Source organism: Gallus gallus, chromosome 1, assembly GCF_016699485.2.
Source record: "Gallus gallus isolate bGalGal1 chromosome 1, bGalGal1.mat.broiler.GRCg7b, whole genome shotgun sequence".
Taxonomy (NCBI): domain Eukaryota; kingdom Metazoa; phylum Chordata; class Aves; order Galliformes; family Phasianidae; genus Gallus; species Gallus gallus.
Window position 1 is genome coordinate 76044739 of NC_052532.1, and position 17773 is coordinate 76062511.

General features: G+C 42.5%; 1 protein-coding gene across 9 annotated transcripts in view; it reads left to right on the forward strand.

Annotated features, from left to right (window-relative positions):
* A2ML1 (alpha-2-macroglobulin-like 1) overlaps positions 1–17773 on the forward strand; it is a 49820-nt gene that overhangs the window by 19488 nt on the left and 12559 nt on the right. For 4 of the 9 annotated variants that reach the window (XM_046899066.1, XM_040648242.2, XM_040648243.2 and 1 more), the window contains 21 exons: positions 916–1099; positions 2197–2359; positions 2708–2760; positions 3595–3612; positions 4114–4273; positions 5110–5194; positions 5624–5738; positions 6581–6692; positions 7097–7206; positions 7656–7823; positions 8180–8410; positions 8809–8872; positions 9655–9800; positions 11697–11846; positions 12290–12412; positions 12964–13111; positions 13561–13678; positions 16189–16414; positions 16549–16675; positions 16956–17077; positions 17564–17618. In XM_046899066.1, coding sequence (XP_046755022.1) covers positions 1082–1099; positions 2197–2359; positions 2708–2760; positions 3595–3612; positions 4114–4273; positions 5110–5194; positions 5624–5738; positions 6581–6692; positions 7097–7206; positions 7656–7823; positions 8180–8410; positions 8809–8872; positions 9655–9800; positions 11697–11846; positions 12290–12412; positions 12964–13111; positions 13561–13678; positions 16189–16414; positions 16549–16675; positions 16956–17077; positions 17564–17618 — 2512 coding nt within the window. In that variant the 5' untranslated portion in view covers positions 916–1081. Of the gene's footprint in view, positions 1–567; positions 647–915; positions 1100–2196; positions 2360–2707; positions 2761–3594; positions 3613–4113; positions 4274–5109; positions 5195–5623; positions 5739–6580; positions 6693–7096; positions 7207–7655; positions 7824–8179; positions 8411–8808; positions 8873–9654; positions 9801–11696; positions 11847–12289; positions 12413–12963; positions 13112–13560; positions 13679–16188; positions 16415–16548; positions 16676–16955; positions 17078–17563; positions 17619–17773 lie in introns of those variants that run through there. The other 5 variants (XM_040648262.2, XM_040648232.2, XM_040648241.2 and 2 more) reach the window with 3 other exon arrangements.

The window sequence follows — 17773 nt, forward strand, 5'->3', positions numbered from 1 at the left end:
GTGGTGTTGATACAGTGCTTCTTCAAGTACAGGCAAGGAATTGCTCCATGTTCTCAAGCTAAACAGCCTGTGGAGATACACATGTTCACAAATTGATTCAGAGCTACTAAGCCCCTATTCTGAAGGACAGCACTGCCTAGGGTGTGCAGGGGTGAGTTCTTGCTGTTGGCTGCACAGCAGCAATCCATCTCCAGCTGAAACAAAGGTACATAAGTCACAGGTGATCAGGACCTGTCCTGGGTCACTGATCAATGAAGTTCTGTGGCTTATTTATTTATTTATTTCTATGAAATGCCCATTTGGTCAAATATCTCCAAGGTGGCCTTGCAGGGTTGGGGGAAATGTTCCAAAGTGGTGCATGACAGCCAAAGCATCTGCTATTGGCTAAGGAATACTTGGCAGAGTACGCCTATTTCTACTGCTGAATCGATATAATCTCTGGAGAGAGAAAGAGGTGGAGAGAAGCTAGCTCCTCCCTAGATCCAAATCTCCCTTCAGGCTGTCCTAGAAAGAAGTTAGCCCCTGAAAAGAAACGTGGTGATTTCAGAGAAAGATTGTTTGGAGACTGGACAGGCAGAGCCCTCAAGATGATGACATCCATCTTTCTGAGCCTTCTGTTCCACACTGCAGCTTCTTTTCACCAACTGTGAGTGATGCTGAATTTTTGTTTCAGTTTCCTTCAGTCTCCAGCACTCTAGGTAGGCTGGCTGAATTCCACATCATCAGCTATTCTTCCTACTTTGTCAAATCACTCCAAAAGGCAGCAGTCATTCATATTGTCTCTCATGGCTGTGAGTTAAAGTATGAATCATCTTCTTTGGGGGTCTACCAGGATGAGACCTTATGCCCAGGTATGTTTTCTCCCTGAACCTTCAACCTGATGTAACCTCTGATGTCTTCTTTCCTCTGTCCCAGACATTACTTGGTGGTGATCCCTGCACATCTCCGCTACCCATCCATTCAAGTTGCCTGCCTACATATCACCTGTTATGAAGCAAAGATTCAAGTAAAGCTGGTCCTGGAGCGCTTTGCAGGACATGATCTCTTAGTGCAAAAAAACATCCAAAAGGAGAAGACTTTCATGTGCACTAAGTTCTGGGTGAGCCACCCTAGGCAAATGCCATCTCTTCAGAAACTGTAGAACCAGGAATTTTAAAAGTCAGTGCTGACAAGGAGAGGCTCTACTTTACCTTGGAGTGAGCCTGCTAGGAATGAGAGTAGATTGTTCCTACAGATGTGAAGCCCAGGACAGTATCTCTTGGTCAGCACTGAATTGCCCGTATGAATCTAACTTTTCATTTGAAGTGACACTTGTTAAAAACTACCACACTACTTGTTTCCTTCTCCTCTATTCCAGACCAGATTAAGCAGCTTTAGCCCTTCTTCCAGGCTTGATGGATCCCTGGGCAATCTGATCTAGTGAGCGGCAACCCTTCCCATGGCAGGGGGATTGGAACTAGATGATCATTAAGGTCTCTTCCAGTCCAAACCATTCTATGATTCTCTGAAAGACTCACGCAGCTCCATGGGTAAAGCTTGAGGAAATGGTGGTTTGCACAACATAGTCTACAGTTTCTGTAGGACCTGCAATCAGGAAGCAGCTCAGCTCTCATGAGCTACTGATCAGTGGTTGAATGGAAGTGGATATGCTTGTTATTTCTAAACAGCATCTTACAGCTCATTCATTTCATTGTTGGTGAGAATTTGGCTAAGATCTATGATAAGACAGTCACACTTAAGTAATATCCCTTCTATTATATACTGTATTCTGCTCTGAGGCTGCTGTGGTCTTTTGTTGCACAAGCCAGGAAGACCCTGTGGTTAGCTCTGGCATTCTGATCTGGCTTTCTTACTTATACATGTTACATAGTCTTGAAAGCCCAGCATTTGAAGCTATGTTGCCATCTCCCACATTTCTGGCATTTTCTTGTTTTCCTGACACTCCCTTTCTCCAGAGATGAAGTTCCTTAGGCAGTGGGAAAAATTATGGATTTCATGGTATGCAAAGCCTCCTGGTTGAGTGTAGGACTGAGTGAGATCACAATACCATCCGAATCCAGATATAGAAAGGGATGCCCTGGCAAAGGTGGAGAGTAACTGGTTAGCTTTTTCATTTACACTTTACTGTCAATTCCTGCTAAGGGCCCCCAGAAGTAATATTACTTGGTGGCTGCATTCTCTTCTTTCTTTGTACAGGTTGCACCTCCAGCTGATGGCACAGAGGAGATTGCCACTGTCAGACTGATTATTACAGGTCAAGGGGTCAATATTGAGGAGAAGAAAAATGTCCTGATCCACAAGGCAAACAGTGGCACCTTCATTCAAATGGACAAGCCCATCTATAAACCAGGGCAAACAGGTGAGAGCTGCATATGAGAGCAAGCATAGGTCCTAGGCTTTTTTCTGGTAAAATCATATGAAAAGACTGCAATTGCTTGAAAATCCTGGAAGACCCTAGCAGAAGTTTTTGAGAAGACATCTCATATTGAAATGATATTTTCAGTGTCTGTGATGTCCAGCCTGTGGTGACTGTGTAGCTGCAGGAGACAGTAGGTTATTACCCATGCTATCTTACATGGGAGAATGTCCACGTAAATGTTATCAGATGTGTACAGTGGAGACAGGACCTGAGGAGACAGAAGGAGTATGGGTCTGCAGGGAAGGATTGAGATGTGACAAATATATTCCCTGATTTCCTTGCTTTCAGTGAAATTTCGTATTGTGACTCTGGATGAGGACTTCATTGCATTTAATGATTCGGTATGTCAGCCCTGCGGTCCATGGAAGAGATCCCTGTTCCATGCATTAATCCTACTTCCTTTCTCCTCTGCTTATTTGCTAAAATTCTAACTGCTCCTTGTCCCCTGCATTCATTCTGATGAATGTCCATAGGAGAATAGTAACTCAGGTAGCTGGGCAAGTAACTTAGGAAGATGGGAAAGATGTTCTTGCTCCTCTTGGTAAAATAGTTCTTCAAGCACAATACTGATTTACATGGTGATGTTGTTGTATGAGGAGTGAGTAGTTTGGAAGTTGGAATGTCTGATGAGACATTAAGAAAAAACTCTTTCATTTTGAAGATTATCAGATATTAAATCAGGTACTCAGAGAAGGCATTTTTTTTCCTTGGAGATGTTCAGCACTTAACAAGAGAAGGCTGTGAGCAATCTGTTCTAATGAGATAAACTTTAGCCAGGGCATTGGGCTAGATGACCTCCAGAGGTTCCTCCCAAGCTACAAGATCATGTACCTCTATGACTCCTTTGAGATATTGCAGATGAGCCAAATCTATATTGGTTTTAGCAGTGAGTTTTCCTGATAGAGAACTCTGTCAGGAAATAGTTAGCATGTGCTAGGTGACCTTCAGATTGAATTTTTCCTGTCTCTCTCTTTCCAGACCTTACTGTAATGAATCCACACTGTATTTCTTCTTTTTGGTGACATCTGTGTTACTTACATTGTTTGTCAGTGCTCTAAATTTCCAAGTCACTATTTTCACACCCTCCGCAAAAGGCTCTGCATCTGAAGTACCTTGTATGTGTTGCTGGCACTTATTTCTCTCTTTTAATGTTTTCACTTTTCTTTCCCTCCCAGATTTCCGTGTTTCTCCAGGTGAGTGATGCTGAAATCTGATGTTACATTAATGTTGATGGCAGCCATTTCACTGGGCTATTCATTTACAGTTCATGGTAGATTTTATGGATGTGTAAGTAGAATGGTAGAACATCAAGATTACTTAATCTAATATACTACATACAACCTCTGTGCCTGTTTTTGCACCTGATGTTATGCTCTCAGTTACTGGAATGGAAATCTGAGCTGCTCCTGAAGTACAAAACTATAGACAGATCATTTTAGACCTTTATGTTAACATGTTAGAACTGTAAAGGATCTTTCCTTGTGATCAGCATTTAGAGAAGTGTAAAAGGGGATTCAGTTGCTGACAGCAGAATGTTGTGCTATATTATCTTCAGAATTTCTTGACCATACTATGCCAAACCTTGTCCCTTAGCTATCTTTCTAACTAGCACTGAAATCTTGAAGATGGTTTTCTATGGACTGTGGATCACTGTGATGCTATAACAATTGCTTCTTTCTTTCATATGCGTGTAGGACCCCAAGAACAACCGGATAGAGCAGTGGCTGAATGTGGTGCCCCAAGAAGGCATTGCAGATCTGTCTTTCCAGCTAAGTGATGAGCCTCTGCTGGGGACATATGTCATCAATGTAACCAACAGGAAAATATATGACAGCTTCACCGTTGAGGAGTATGGTATGAGTGCATGGGGGATATGTATGAAGTGCAGAGATGCCTTTGCTCTCTATTCTAGGAATCTGACTTTTTATTTCATGATAACCATCCTGTGAGCAAATGAAGAAAGTAATAACATCATAGAAAAGAGTCTGAGCTGATGCCCAGGAGAGGGATTGCTTTGGGACCTTCAGTCATCATGTAGAAGCAACTCTGTGCAAGGCCCTAGACCTTTGACACAGCTGATTCCTGTAGATGGCTGTATCAGACAAAATAAGGTCACTAGGGTGGGCTTTTCAAGAGAATATGAAGTCCAGTGCCATTTATTTTATCATTCCCTAATTAACTCTGCTGGGAAGTTACTGCAAATAGCTGTCTGAAGTTGAGGGATATGGACAGAGAACTATAGAATTATTATAGAATTATAGAATCATTAAGGTTGGAAAAGACCTTTAAGATCATCTAGTCCAACTGTCCACCTACCACCAAGATTTCCCACTAACCCATGCCTCTCAGTGCCACACCTACGCTTTTCTTCAACACCTCCAGGAACAGTGACTTCACCACCTCCCTGGACATCCTGTTCCAGTGCTCAACCACTATTTTGGAGAAGTTTTTCATAACATCCAACCTGAAAATCCCCTAGCATGTTTGGACTTTAATTTGGAAAGGAACCAGGGACTAGTTTCAAATTTGTTAAAGAAATAATGGAAGTATTCCCTTTCATGTTCTAAATTCCTTTCTTCTCAATTTCCTGTCTCTTATGCCAGCACAGTCTGTCTTCATGTTGATTCTCTGGAAAGGCTGTCCTTGGCCAGTGTTTCCTACAGTTGTCTGATTTTTCTTTTTCCTTACAGTGCTGCCAAAATTTGAAGTGATCTTTGAGGCACCAGTGAAGATTTATGCACTAGATAAAACTTTTCCACTTCGGGTATGTGGCAGGTAAGGGTTCTACTTGGAGAAGTGGGCCCTGTGCTAAATTTTGACCAGAGACAAGTACATCTCAGTTCAGGTATCATGAGACTCAGGAAATTTACTGCACTTCAGTTACAGCAGGCCAGAATATTCCATGGTATGTCTTTGAACCTTGATGCAAAACAAAACATTCCTAAAATTATTCTTCTTGTAATTTGATTTTCCAGAATAGAGTAGCCTAACACTAATTTTATTACAGGGCTCTTTATCTTATATCATTGCAGTGTTCTAGCTTGACCTTATTAAGTGGATCAGGTCTCTTGGGCCTGCACTGCTGCCATGTTTGTGATATATTGTGAGTAGCCATCAATAAGTATATCTAGGCTACACAAAGCAAGCACTAGTGTTTCCACACTTTGTGTGAATATCTCTTTTTTCCCTTGCTTTCCTAAACAGATACACCTATGGGAAAGCTGTCCAGGGGATGGTTTATGTGAGTCTTTGTCAGAAGATATCTCAGTTCTTGCCCAGTGCTTCGAAACCTGATCTCTGTCAGGAATTCTACAACCAGGTGAACTGCTTAGCAGGAGCTGAAAACTATTCAGTGACAGTTCTGGTGAGCCCCAGGCTAACTCAAGGCTGCTGGAGTGTTAGCTGAAACAGTAGTGGTGTCACAACTTGGTTTTGGCTACTTGATTACAAGTCTGCTGGTGCTACCTCTTACTAACTGTTATCTGCTATTACATTGTGTATATCAAATGCCTGCTCCACAGTCTTGACTGCTATCTGTACCCTGCCTTGTTTTCCTATTGAATGGGTCTTCTCTAATTAAATATATAATAGCATCTAGAAGATCAAACCCATAGAAGAGAGGGCACTTCTCTGAAGAAGTCTTCCTCTTACATGGGCAACATGCTAGTGATGCAGATTCCTTTGTCAGACATAAGAGCTGGTGAGAAGTCCCTATCTCACAGACCCACATGACACTGCAGGAGCTGAGACTTTGCCATGCTGAAAGCCATGAATGTCATATACTTTGTGCAGCCTGCTCGGACCTTCTCTCTTGCCACTTGATTTGTAGGGAAAAAAAAAAAGAAAAAGAAAGAAAGAAAAGGATCAATTCTGCAGCCACAGACAGCAGCTAAGCCCCAAAATAACAAGATCTCAAGACTATTGGAGTGCCACATTTGTGTATTCCTTTAGCCTTCACACCTCATCCTTACCCTTTCTCATTTTCTGTTTCCTGCCTTAGGTCTTACTTTCTCTGTTATGTTTTACACCTTCCCTGGACCTAGATGTCTTTCATCTGGTCTTTCATCTTATTTGAGTCCTGCACTGCTGTTTCTGCCCCATTTGGTAACTTCTTACATAAATGCCTTGGTCAGACCTGTTTTCCTCTCTCTGGGATTTCAGACAGACAATATGGGTTGCTTCTTCACAAATGTGACACTATCCTTCAGCCAAGACTTGAGGTACTATCGGGACAGCATAGTTGCAGAGGCCTCACTGTTGGAGGATGGCACAGGTAATTCTGGAAATATCTCTGGGAAGAGGCATGTGAAGATACAATAATCATAGTAAGAATGCCACAGACTTTCAGACTCGCAAGAGCTTTGAGGTTTTTCAGCCCATTGAGGCCTGCCATCTAACCTCATGGATATTGGCAGAGCCACAGATTCCTGAAGGCATGACACTCAGAGTGTCTGTGGTCTAATCTCACATGGTAAAGCTTAGGGACCTTTCTAAGGGATAGAAGATAATGTGAAGGAAACCAGATACCCAGAGCCTTGGATAAGTCATCTTGGTATGAAATATATATGCACAAGTACATCAGTATTACCAGTGGGTTATTCTACAGGCAAATTGCTGACAGGTGCTTGGTTTCCCTGTTTTCCTCCCTTATGTTTCTGTCTTACTGCTTTCATTCAGAGATACAGGTCAATGCTTCCCATAAATTACTCATCTCCAAGATTGGTGGAATGGCCTTGTTTGATGATGTGAATTCTTACTATCACGCTGGAGAGATGTACAGAGGGAAGGTAATTCCCAGTTATGGTCTTTTGGAGAAGAGAGCATGAGCAGTGCTTTCACAGAGTCTGCTTTTCCAACCCCACCTCTAGCAAGGGCTTGAATATTCAAAAGTGAGAAAAACACCCAAGACCTTCATTTGCCAAATAAACCTTGAGTAGTAGCAGCTATGGGGGCACGCACTGAGGGATGTAAACCCAAGCACTGGGAATTTCAGCAGCCAGGAGGCCTTTTGCAATGACGGGGTAAAGAGTATTGGGATTTTGTCTGTGCCTAAATGGCACAGATGAATCAACAGGGTAGTATATGTGATAATGGGAGGTTACTGGTAGCAGAGTTGTTAGGGACTGGAAGGGTGACCTTGCTGTTAAATACTGCATAAATACTGCTACTGGCTTGGAGGAGATTCTGTCCACTGAACAGTCTTCTATGCTTCTATGACTCACCATGGTATTCTCAGATCAAAGTCATTGACTACAAAGGCAAGATGCTGAAGTACAAAAAAGTCCTCCTTGTAGTAAGTTTTGGTGAGCAGCAGTTTCAGCAAAAGTACCTCACTGGGGACACTGGAACAGCTTCGTTTAGCCTAAACACAACTGCTTGGAACAGCACCTCAGTCTCCCTGGAGGTAAGTGAGGAAAATTCTATATCATTGCCTATGAAAGCAAGGGGTAAACATGCTTCTCAGTGAGTACTGCCCCAAAGACATGTCCCCCGTTCCTTTCTGAGGGACTAAAATTCCAACTCAAAACACCTCAGCATGTTGTGGATCTTGATGCTTATTCTCTGAATCCCAACAGCTTTCCTCATGAACTCTTCACACAGAGATGTGTGTGATAGTGTTGTTAAGGAGTAGCCTGAGCTTTCTAACATGCAACAGCTGGATTGATCTGCAGCTGACTTGCTTAACTAAAGAAATAATCCGTTGTGTGTGTTTTGTGGTTGTTTTTTTTTTTTCTTTTTTTTCTTTCTCTCTCTTACCAGGCAAGTGTCCTGCATCAAGATATGGATAGAGAGCCAGGGACAGTTGATTTGAATTACATGAGAGCCTCTCATTTCATACGTCCATTCTACAGCACCAGCAGGAGTTTTCTCAGTATTGTCCATGTGCCAGAAATGATGCCCTGTGGTAAAAAGCAGGCTATCCAGGTGGACTTCAGAATTTACCAGGAAGACCTGGAACATGGGCCCAAGCGTGTAATTTTCTCCTACCTTGTGAGTTTTTGGAGAAGTGCTGGTAGTGATGTCTCAAGACACGATATCAGAATCCTCCACAGGTTCAACCTTGATACTGCATAGCTTTGGCTTGGCACTTTGCCAGGTAGCTCATCTAGCCATTATGGGGCTGGATCCTGGTTTTAATTCCGGGACTGCAGTAGCAGCATGAAAGGCAGCACCTTTATTTTGGGCTCTGCACAGATGCAGGACAGGTATTGACCATATCTATCCTCCAGCAAATCCCTTGAACTTTTCATGTTACCTGAGTGTGAGTAAAGCTCCTATTGCCCTTACATACCCTATTTAACCTCCAGTCTCGGGAATACACTGGTCTGCATAGTGGTCTCAAAGACTACATGACTGGCATTCCCTTCCCTTTTTGTATTCTTTCTTAGGTCACGGGGAAAAGTGGAATAGTCCATGCAGGTCAGAAAACTGTTTGGGTTGGGCTGCCAAGAAGTAAGTGCACTCCCCTGTTATATGTCTAGTAAACATTCAATGTTCTGTGGCGTCCATTTCTATCTGGACATGTGGTATAAGCCTCTCTGCAATTTAGAGCTTGCTCATCCTTCTTCTATCATGTCCACACAGCTTGTATCTCTAGCTTTCACATTTCCCTTTTGTTTGGTGCGAAGAGAACAATCCTCAACATCACTTGACCTGCAGGCTCATATGCTGTTGCCTTCATTTTCAAAGAAGTCTCCCTTTATTGACCTTTCAAAGGACATGAAAATATAACTTTTCCCTCTATCAAAACTCTCTTGCTTTGTGTTGCAATTGTGCCTACAAATAACCTTTGAGTAGGTAGGATGCCACATCTTATCATTGTGATGGTTGTTGACTGTTGATTGACTGTTGTTTTTTATCTTTAACATAGTTATAATCTAAATTATATGTGTTTTGAGGCAAATACAACCTCTTTGATGATAAGATGGGAGATATTTTGTGATGGGAGGCTTTGAAAGATACCTGAGACTCTCATTCTTTGTATAGCTAATCTTGAACTCCAAATAATTATTTCATCTCCTTAAGGCAATAAACAGAACCAGTACATCTTTTGCAGGTCTTGAATACTAGATCTAGAGATGTGCTAATTGGTTTCAGTGGTCTTCAGAAATCTCTGTGGTCCTGAAATAGCTGAGGAAAGGAATTAAACAGACATGTACAGAAGGACAAAAGCTGATCAGAGTCCCTTTCCATTACTGAATTTACTTCTCTTGTTCCCTCTCTCCTCCATCTAGTGCTGAAAGGCTTCTTCTCCATCCCTGTTACCTTCAGTTCAGTCTATGCTCCAACTTCAACACTTATTGTTTATGTTATCTTCCCTAATGGGAAAACCATCGCAGATTCTGCTGTCTTCAGTGTCTCCATGTGTTTCAGAAATAAGGTAGGATTCTTGTCGGATGCTATAACTAAATGTGAGAGAATAAGTGTGGTTGCTGCAACCAAAGAAGAGACAAAAGAATACATAATTTGTATAGCTCTGTGTGGCTGACACTATGGAGTGTCATGTCTTTTTAACTGCCATATATGTACAGTGAAGGGAGTTGCAACGTATGGAGCAAGTATGTGCTGAGCACTGTGGGAGCTGCTGTGGGATGCAAGACATGCTGAGGGAGCTGACAGATCTTATTGTGAAACTACTCACTATAATCTTACTTGATTAGGGCAACTGGGAAAATTGTCCAAAGGCTGGAGGAAAGTAAATGTCAGTGTTATTTTCAGAAGAGAAAGGAGAGCCCAGGAAACTACTCACTTTAATCCCTGGGAAGGTGGTGGAACAGCTATGGCAGGAAACCATTTCTGGACACGTGAAGGAGAAGAAAATTGTCAGGAGTAGTCAGCATGAATTCAGCAAGGAAAAGTCTTGCCTGACCATCATTAGCAGCTTCTACAGTGAAAGCACCAGCCTGATGTTTGAGGGTGGAGCAGTGAACATTGTCTTCTTGGACTTCAGTAACGCCTTTGACAATGCCTCCCATAAGATCCTCATAGAGAAACTGTTTAAGCATGAGCTAGATGAGTAGACAATGAAGTGAATAGAAAACTGCCTGAATGGCCACACTGCTGGGTAGTGGTCAGTGGTACAAAGTCTAGTCTTTTTGGCTACATTAGGCAAATTATTGCCAGCAGGTCAAGAGAGCTGATACTCCTTCTGAAGGGAGGATACAAAGAGGACAGAGACAAGCTCTTTTCAGTGGTGTCCAGTGCCAGGACAATTACCAAATGGCACAAACTGTAACACAATAAGTTCCATCTAAATATCAGGAAGCATATATTTACTGTGTGGGTGATGCAGCTCTGGCACATGTTGCCAGAGAGATTGTAGAGTTCCCTTGTTGGAGACTGTCAAAAGCCATCTGGATATCTTCCTAGGCAAACTATTCTAGGTGGCTCCAGTTGAGCAGGGTGGTTGGACCAAATGCCCACTACAGGACCCTTCCATCTTTAACCTTATGGTTGTTCTGTGATTCTCTGTTGCAATGTTGTATTGGCAGAGAATATCTGTATCTATCTCTGTGGGTTTTTATAGCATGTGCAACCCAGCAGGGGAAAGTCCAGCACAGGTTATTACTGTGACTCCCATGAGAGCTCATGGCTGCTCTGCTACTTAAGCAGACAATTAATTTTGTTGGTACATGATACTGAAAAAGCAGCTGACAATGGCTGATGGAAGAAATGAGTTTTACCCTCCATTCACAACACTTTAGTGGTCATTGTGATATTCACAGGAAAATGCTTTCTTGGCTGTGTTTTGAACTCCAAAGGCTAACTTCTGAGGGCTGGCATTGCTCCTGCTCCACAGCTTCATATCTTCCAGGGACAGTCAGATTCAATCTAGAATACAAGCTGCTGCAGAAAACTGAGACCAACTCCACAAAGAGCCTGGAGATAAATACTAGGCTTATTTTTTTATGTGGAGCTTCAATGGGAGCAGAAAGCTAGCTGTGTGAGGTGTGTTGGTTTCCTGGACAAGGAGTGCTGTGTAATGTCTCCAGTGCTGTCACCTGGTCACAGTGATTGTAGACAAGATGGTTCTCCCTCTCTGTCTTTCATGTGACCTGTCATCTTTCTGCATAGAATCCCAACATGATGTTTTCTTAAATACCTTTTAGGAGTCCTTAAGAAATTCCTTGGTTTTTCATTCAAATCATGTCCTTGGAAATTCTCTTCATGTAGGGACCTTCCCTGCTCAGGAAGTGGTAGAGAGACCAGCAGCAGAAATGTTGCGTATATTTTACCTACGTTTTGCGTATGTTTTACCTATGTTCTTCACATCCAGGCAGAGCTGAGCTTCTCAGTGCCCAAGATTCTTCCTGGTTCAGAGGTTAATCTCCACCTGCAGGCAGCACCTGGGTCTACATGTGCTGTCTGGGCTGTGGATCAGACTGTCTTTTTGCTGAAGCCAGAAAAAGAACTCAGCCACTCTATGGTGAGTGAGTGAATCTGGTCTAACTTATTCTCCTTCCTTTGCACTGACAAGAAGAGGGGTGGGAGAAAGAGTGACAGGCTGTTGCATCTTCTCAGAGAATTGTCTCTCAGGGAACTCAAAGCACCAACTAGAAGGATAAAGGTTTTCTTAGTGTGGCACAGGTAAGGATTAGGAGGCATCAGTTAAAGAGATGGAATGCCACTCAGTGCACCAGTAGTAAATCCAGACCCAGCTTTGTTTGCTGTGTCTCATATTCATTTCAACAGATTGCTGGCTCTGTCGGAGAAGAGCCAGAGAAGGAAAACTTTGAGCCTGTTCTTTCTGACATACATTCATGTTTGATAGCCAGGAGCAATTCAAACTGGCCTTGGATATACTACACAAAATGAATGCCAAGTATTATTTGTGCTGACTTTTTTCTTTTGCTTTTCTTGCTTTCCCAGATCTATGGGCTCTTTCCATCTATTCCATCTACATACTCCGGGTATCCTCATCAAGTGTCTGAAGATGACAATTCATGCGGGTTCCAAAATTCTGATCAGCCTGATGTGTTTACAGCATTCAGGGTAAAAATAGTTGATTCGTAATTCATGAATTGAGGGAAGTGTGGCCCTCTGGCTTTATCAATAGTGCCCTCATAATCAATTTGTTCTTTGAATAAGCTACTTTAAATTGTTGACCAAGGGGAAATTGTTGTGTGGTTACTGCACTCTTATTGTGTGATTTAGGATGCCAAGTATTATTGGTTACTTTAATTGGATTTCACATAGTATGTGTAATCTCCATATCATGAGCAACTTGGGTTGTCCAAGACTAATCTGGTAGGAATTTCACTTTGCAGACTGAGAAGCCACAGTGCCTAAATAACCATGCATTTGAAAAAGAAGAAACTTTTCTGACTCGGGCCTGATGAATTAACCCAGAAGAACTTGTTTGCTCTTTGCTGAAGATCTGAATGACTCTCGCCTAAACTGAAGCAAGAGAATAGTTTACTAAGCCAGAGGATAGCTGAGTTCCTATGCATAAGGGGAGAATAAGGCACAGGATAAAGGGAAGAGAGGATAGGAGAAGTATCCAGTGCTTCAGTTCTTTTTTTTTTTTTTTTTTTTTCCTATAGGAAATGGGATTGAAAATTATGTCCAACACCAATATCAGGAAACCAAGACTGTGTCTAACTACTCAGTCAACAACCATGATGCAGGAAAGAGGGATGTTCACTTCCAGGCCTATGTTGATGTTTGCTCAGCCCCATAAGGAATCTAACAGTAAGAACCTGACAACTACTACTTCTTACATGGGATGTAGAAAAGGTGAAAGAAGTCCTGAGTTTGAGATAAGAGGCAGTACTTCCTGTAATTGCACATGGAGGAGAGACACTTCTCTGACTTTAAATCTGTTATGCTTATTAGGCTGTGTGGGACTTACGGCTTCTGGTTCTGAAATGCTTATGAGCTGAGCAGATCCCAGGTCTAACTTCTGAGATGAGGGAATATTTGCCCTTCCTGTGGTGCCTACGAACACAATTAAGGCCCAAAGAGGCTTTATTGTATCAAATAAGACAGGAGGTTGTAAAATTTGGGCTAGCATCTTCAGTTCCAGTGCAGTGCTCCCCATGACCTGACTGGATGACTCGCAGTCTAAGCTAGTATGGAGGCCCTCTACTCTAAACCAGGGCCTGAGGACTTTGTGGTAGCTGGGTGTTTGTTACTTCCAGCAGGACATCTGATGACATCTACCTATCAGCCCACTATGTTTTCACCTGTTTCTTCACCTGAGGAGAAAGTGCACAAGTATTTCACAAAAACCTGGCTATGGGATTTGTATTCTGTCGGGTGAGTAGACTGAGTAGTGGGAGTCTAGTTTGGGTGACCTGGAATGGCAGCAGATACAACCAGATTTAAATCATAAGATACCAAGGAAGACACCAAAGGACATACATTATGGGTTTCATACCTACCAGATTGTTTCTTGTTGGAGCTGATGTCTGCATCAAATATATTGTCCTGTACTAGATGACCATGCAGAGAAAGTATCCATCCAAAGGAGGTGGCTGGCATGAAAATAGAACAAAGTAGGCATGATGTGTTGAAGCAGCTTGTTTTCTTTTCTGCAGTCTGCTTGTGCTGGCTCTGTGAATCAGCAATTCACAAAGTAGGCTCATGGGATGTATCCTGGGATAAAGGAGAAGCTGATCTCCACAGAAGCCCTCCACAGGACTTGGGACTGTGTCCTGTGAGAAAGGCTGAAGATTCAGTGAGTGTGCAGGTAGCCTCACCAACACAAACGAGGGAGAGAAAGTGTTTGGGTCTGGATTGAGTGTGAGATGGGGGACTGAACAGGCAAACACTATATGAATTCCAGATGCTCTGGTGAAGAAGTTTCTACTCCGCATCTGTACTGTCCTTCCTTCATGATGCTCCCTATGCTTCCAGGACTCCCCATGGACCAGGAAACAAATTAGTGTTTTCCAGACAGGAAGAGGCAGCAGAATGGTGGTGTGGGAAGCCATTTTCTGAGCTTCAGAAGAACGGGAGCTTCAGAAGAACGGGATAAGCTTTTGAAGATTTTTCTTCTCTGGACTTCAGAACTGTTTGATGTCTAGAGACTGGCATCTGCTTAGGACAGATCCCTCCCCCCTCAGCCTCTGCCATCTCTCACCTGCCATCTCTTTCCAGCTATATCCATCTTTTACTTACTATCAGCAGATATTTCCTATGTGATTTGCTCACTAGTCTGATCTGAGCAACCAAAGTTCTCTCTATTGTATATGCCTGGCAAAAGTGGATTCTTTAGAGGAAAGCTAATGTTTCCAATTACTGGAGTCAAATAATATAATAAGCTTTAATGTGGGACGTTTTTTTTTTCTGCGTGGGAGCAGCCACAGAGTACTCTGATGCCCTTAGAAGTTGTGATGTGAGCACAGGCCAAGTCTCTGCCATGTCTTTCCATTAGATTTCAAGATGTCAGTGTTTCATGGAAAGGTGAATGGCAAAATTTGTTTCTTTTGATAAGTTCTGCTTGTCTTGGACCACTCCTGTTGCTCTTCTGGTTCCTGGTTCTCCATCCCCAGACCAAGAAGAACAGAACTGCTGACAGCTCTAAAGCATTTTCACATGTGCAAAGGGCAAGTGCTGCCTTAGGAAAGTGCTGAGTATGATAATGGTATCTTCCAGCCATATAACCTACTGTCAAAAGTGTTCTGTTGATATAAGCATCTGAGGCAGCAGTTCCTGCCTTTTCTAGGTAAGGTCCACATAAAATACAAAAAAAAGCTAAAGAAGGGCATTATTTCCATCAGAAACAGTGAATGCCTATAGCAAGATATTCTAGGCTATTTTGGGGACTTACTTCATATTGGTCTGCAAGGAGAGTCTGCTAATGTATGGAAGGTAGTAGCAAGGCAGTAGTGCATTGGGTATTAATTCAGAAGCTATTGGTGAAGGCATTGTGAAGTTAGATCAGTGAAGATGAAAGAGAGAAATGCAAAGGGGAGCTTACCTCTCACAAGAGACTGCATGGGGGACAAAGTTCCCAAAATCAAACACCTGAAATAGATATTTTTAGTACCTCTTCCCTCAGCTGCTCATGAATGGTGTACATATTTTGCTCTGAAGTAATGCCTCCTGTTTATTTCCATGGAAATTACAACAGATACAAAGAACACCATAACAGCATTTGATAGATCAAATTCTCTGTTACAAAATGCTATTTTCCAACATAGTCACCACCATTAGCTATGCATTTTTGCCAGCAATGAACAAGAGCCTGCATGCCACCCATAAAAATCTGCACCAGTAATACTGACCCATTGCTACTATTGCCACTGATGAAACACACCACCTACCTCTTCACTGTGCTCGCATCCACTCTTTGGTCTCCATAAATGTTCAGCAAGTATCAGTGAATGTCAGTGGGTGCATTTTTTTCTGCATACAGGAGCTCAGTGATAGACCTTTGTTTCATCTGCACTTCCATGTCAGATATCATTTTGCCAGACTGCAGCAATCTATGGCAGCAAAATATAATGGAATATTGGTCAGAAAGTTCAGCCTCTACTGCCATACCACCACCATCTGCCTCTGACATTGTGGGCCACCATAATAAAGTATGAGGCATTACTGTCACAGCAGCCCTCCTTGTATTGGCACGTCTATTTCATCTGAATGATGTGTCCCGGGGCTCTTTGCCTGTACTCCAAGGGCTACAAATTCAGCAGATGTCAGCTGTTAGACTGAGGTCAGGGAATGGAGTGTACTGGGGACAAGGGCATAGACTAGGTCATCTGTCGCTCTGTACAACAAAATTCTACTAAATGCTTCTATTGCTGTCTACTTCTCTTCAGTCCCAGTGGAAAACAGACTGTCACTGTCACTGTACCTAACACTATCACAGGATGGAAAGCTGGGATGTTCTGCACAGGACATAATGGCTTCGGACTTGCTCCAACCTCCAGTCTGCTTGTTTTCAAGCCCTTTTCTGTGGAGCTCACACTTCCGTCTTCTGTGATCCAGGGTGAGACCTTCATCTTGAAGGCCACAGTCCTCAGCTACCTGCAACAATGTATGAAGGTAGGTGAGCCCTGACGGTCTTCGTAAGAAAAATGGGGTATGGTTAGGTAAGAGATGGCTGAAGCCCCTGCCTTATCTTAGAAAATATGTGACATTTGTCTTGTTACCATCTGTCATCCCTGCTGCTCCCTTAGATCCAAGTGACTATGGAGGAGTTCCCACAGTTCCAGCTGAAGTCATGTGAGGGTTGTGTCTACAGCAGCTGCTTATGTGCTGGAGAAGTAAGGACATTTCTGTGGAGTGTCACAGCTGAGCGACTAGGTGAGGAGAAAAAGGAGGTGGGGCTGAGGATCGGGGAGGGAATGGGGCCAAGGTGAGGATGCTTTATAAGGGCTGAGTGAGGAGGTTGGGTTATATGCCCTGTTAATCTAGACTACTCATCTGCATTTCTCTGAAAGTCGTGGCTACTTAAAATTTAGTGCTAGGAGGTACAGAACCTCCTGTAAGTAGGGCTCCAATCGAAATTTTTGTTGCGAACAAGTGACTTCTGTTATATTAATGGGAAGCAATGTTTTCTGCACTAAATGTGTCTTATTTTCAGGGTTCACGAACATCACTCTCAGCACAGAGGCCATTGCCACCAAAGAGCTCTGTGGCAAAGAGATACCATTTGTCCCAAACCAAGGACAGAAAGATACAATCACCAAACTCCTTTTAGTCCGGGTCAGACAACCTCTTCTGTTACTTAGACCTTAAAATGGACTTTGTGCAATTCCTAGTTAGGTGCAGAGTAATTCTAGGACTTGTCCCTTGTTATTCAAGGTGTAAAATTAGAATCTAATGGCCTGAGCTGTGGCCTTGAAATTTAGGAATTATATGTGTGTCCTCCATTTCACGCCAACTTCTGTTCTTCTGTTTGTGGTCAGGCCTCTAAACAGAAAATCTTAAGTATTTTTACCCTTTTATGTTCTTCCCACTAAACTCTCTGCTAAATCTTGCAACATTTGTTTCACAGGCATTCACAAGTTAAAATATTCTGAAAATTTCTTATCTGAAATCAAAATGATTGACTAAAATTTTTTAAATTTTTTTATTATTGGTGATTAAAAGGAGAATCTCTGGCTTGGACCAAAATTTTGTCTGTATCTATTTGTAATCCACTTTTTCTCTCCTATGTGCTCATTACTGCTACTATTGAATGCTCAACAGCCAGAGGGAGTGCTAATAGAAAAGGCTCACAGTTCCATCCTGTGTCCCAAGAAAGGTAAAGAGATTGTTTTCTTCTTTTACTCTGCTCATCTCACCATTCCTGGCAATCTCCTGGGTCTTTGCAGTTGTTAAAGTATATTTCTTTGTCAAACATAAACAAGGTACAGAAGCATACTCTAATTGTGTTGCCATCAGGAGTTTCCGGGATAA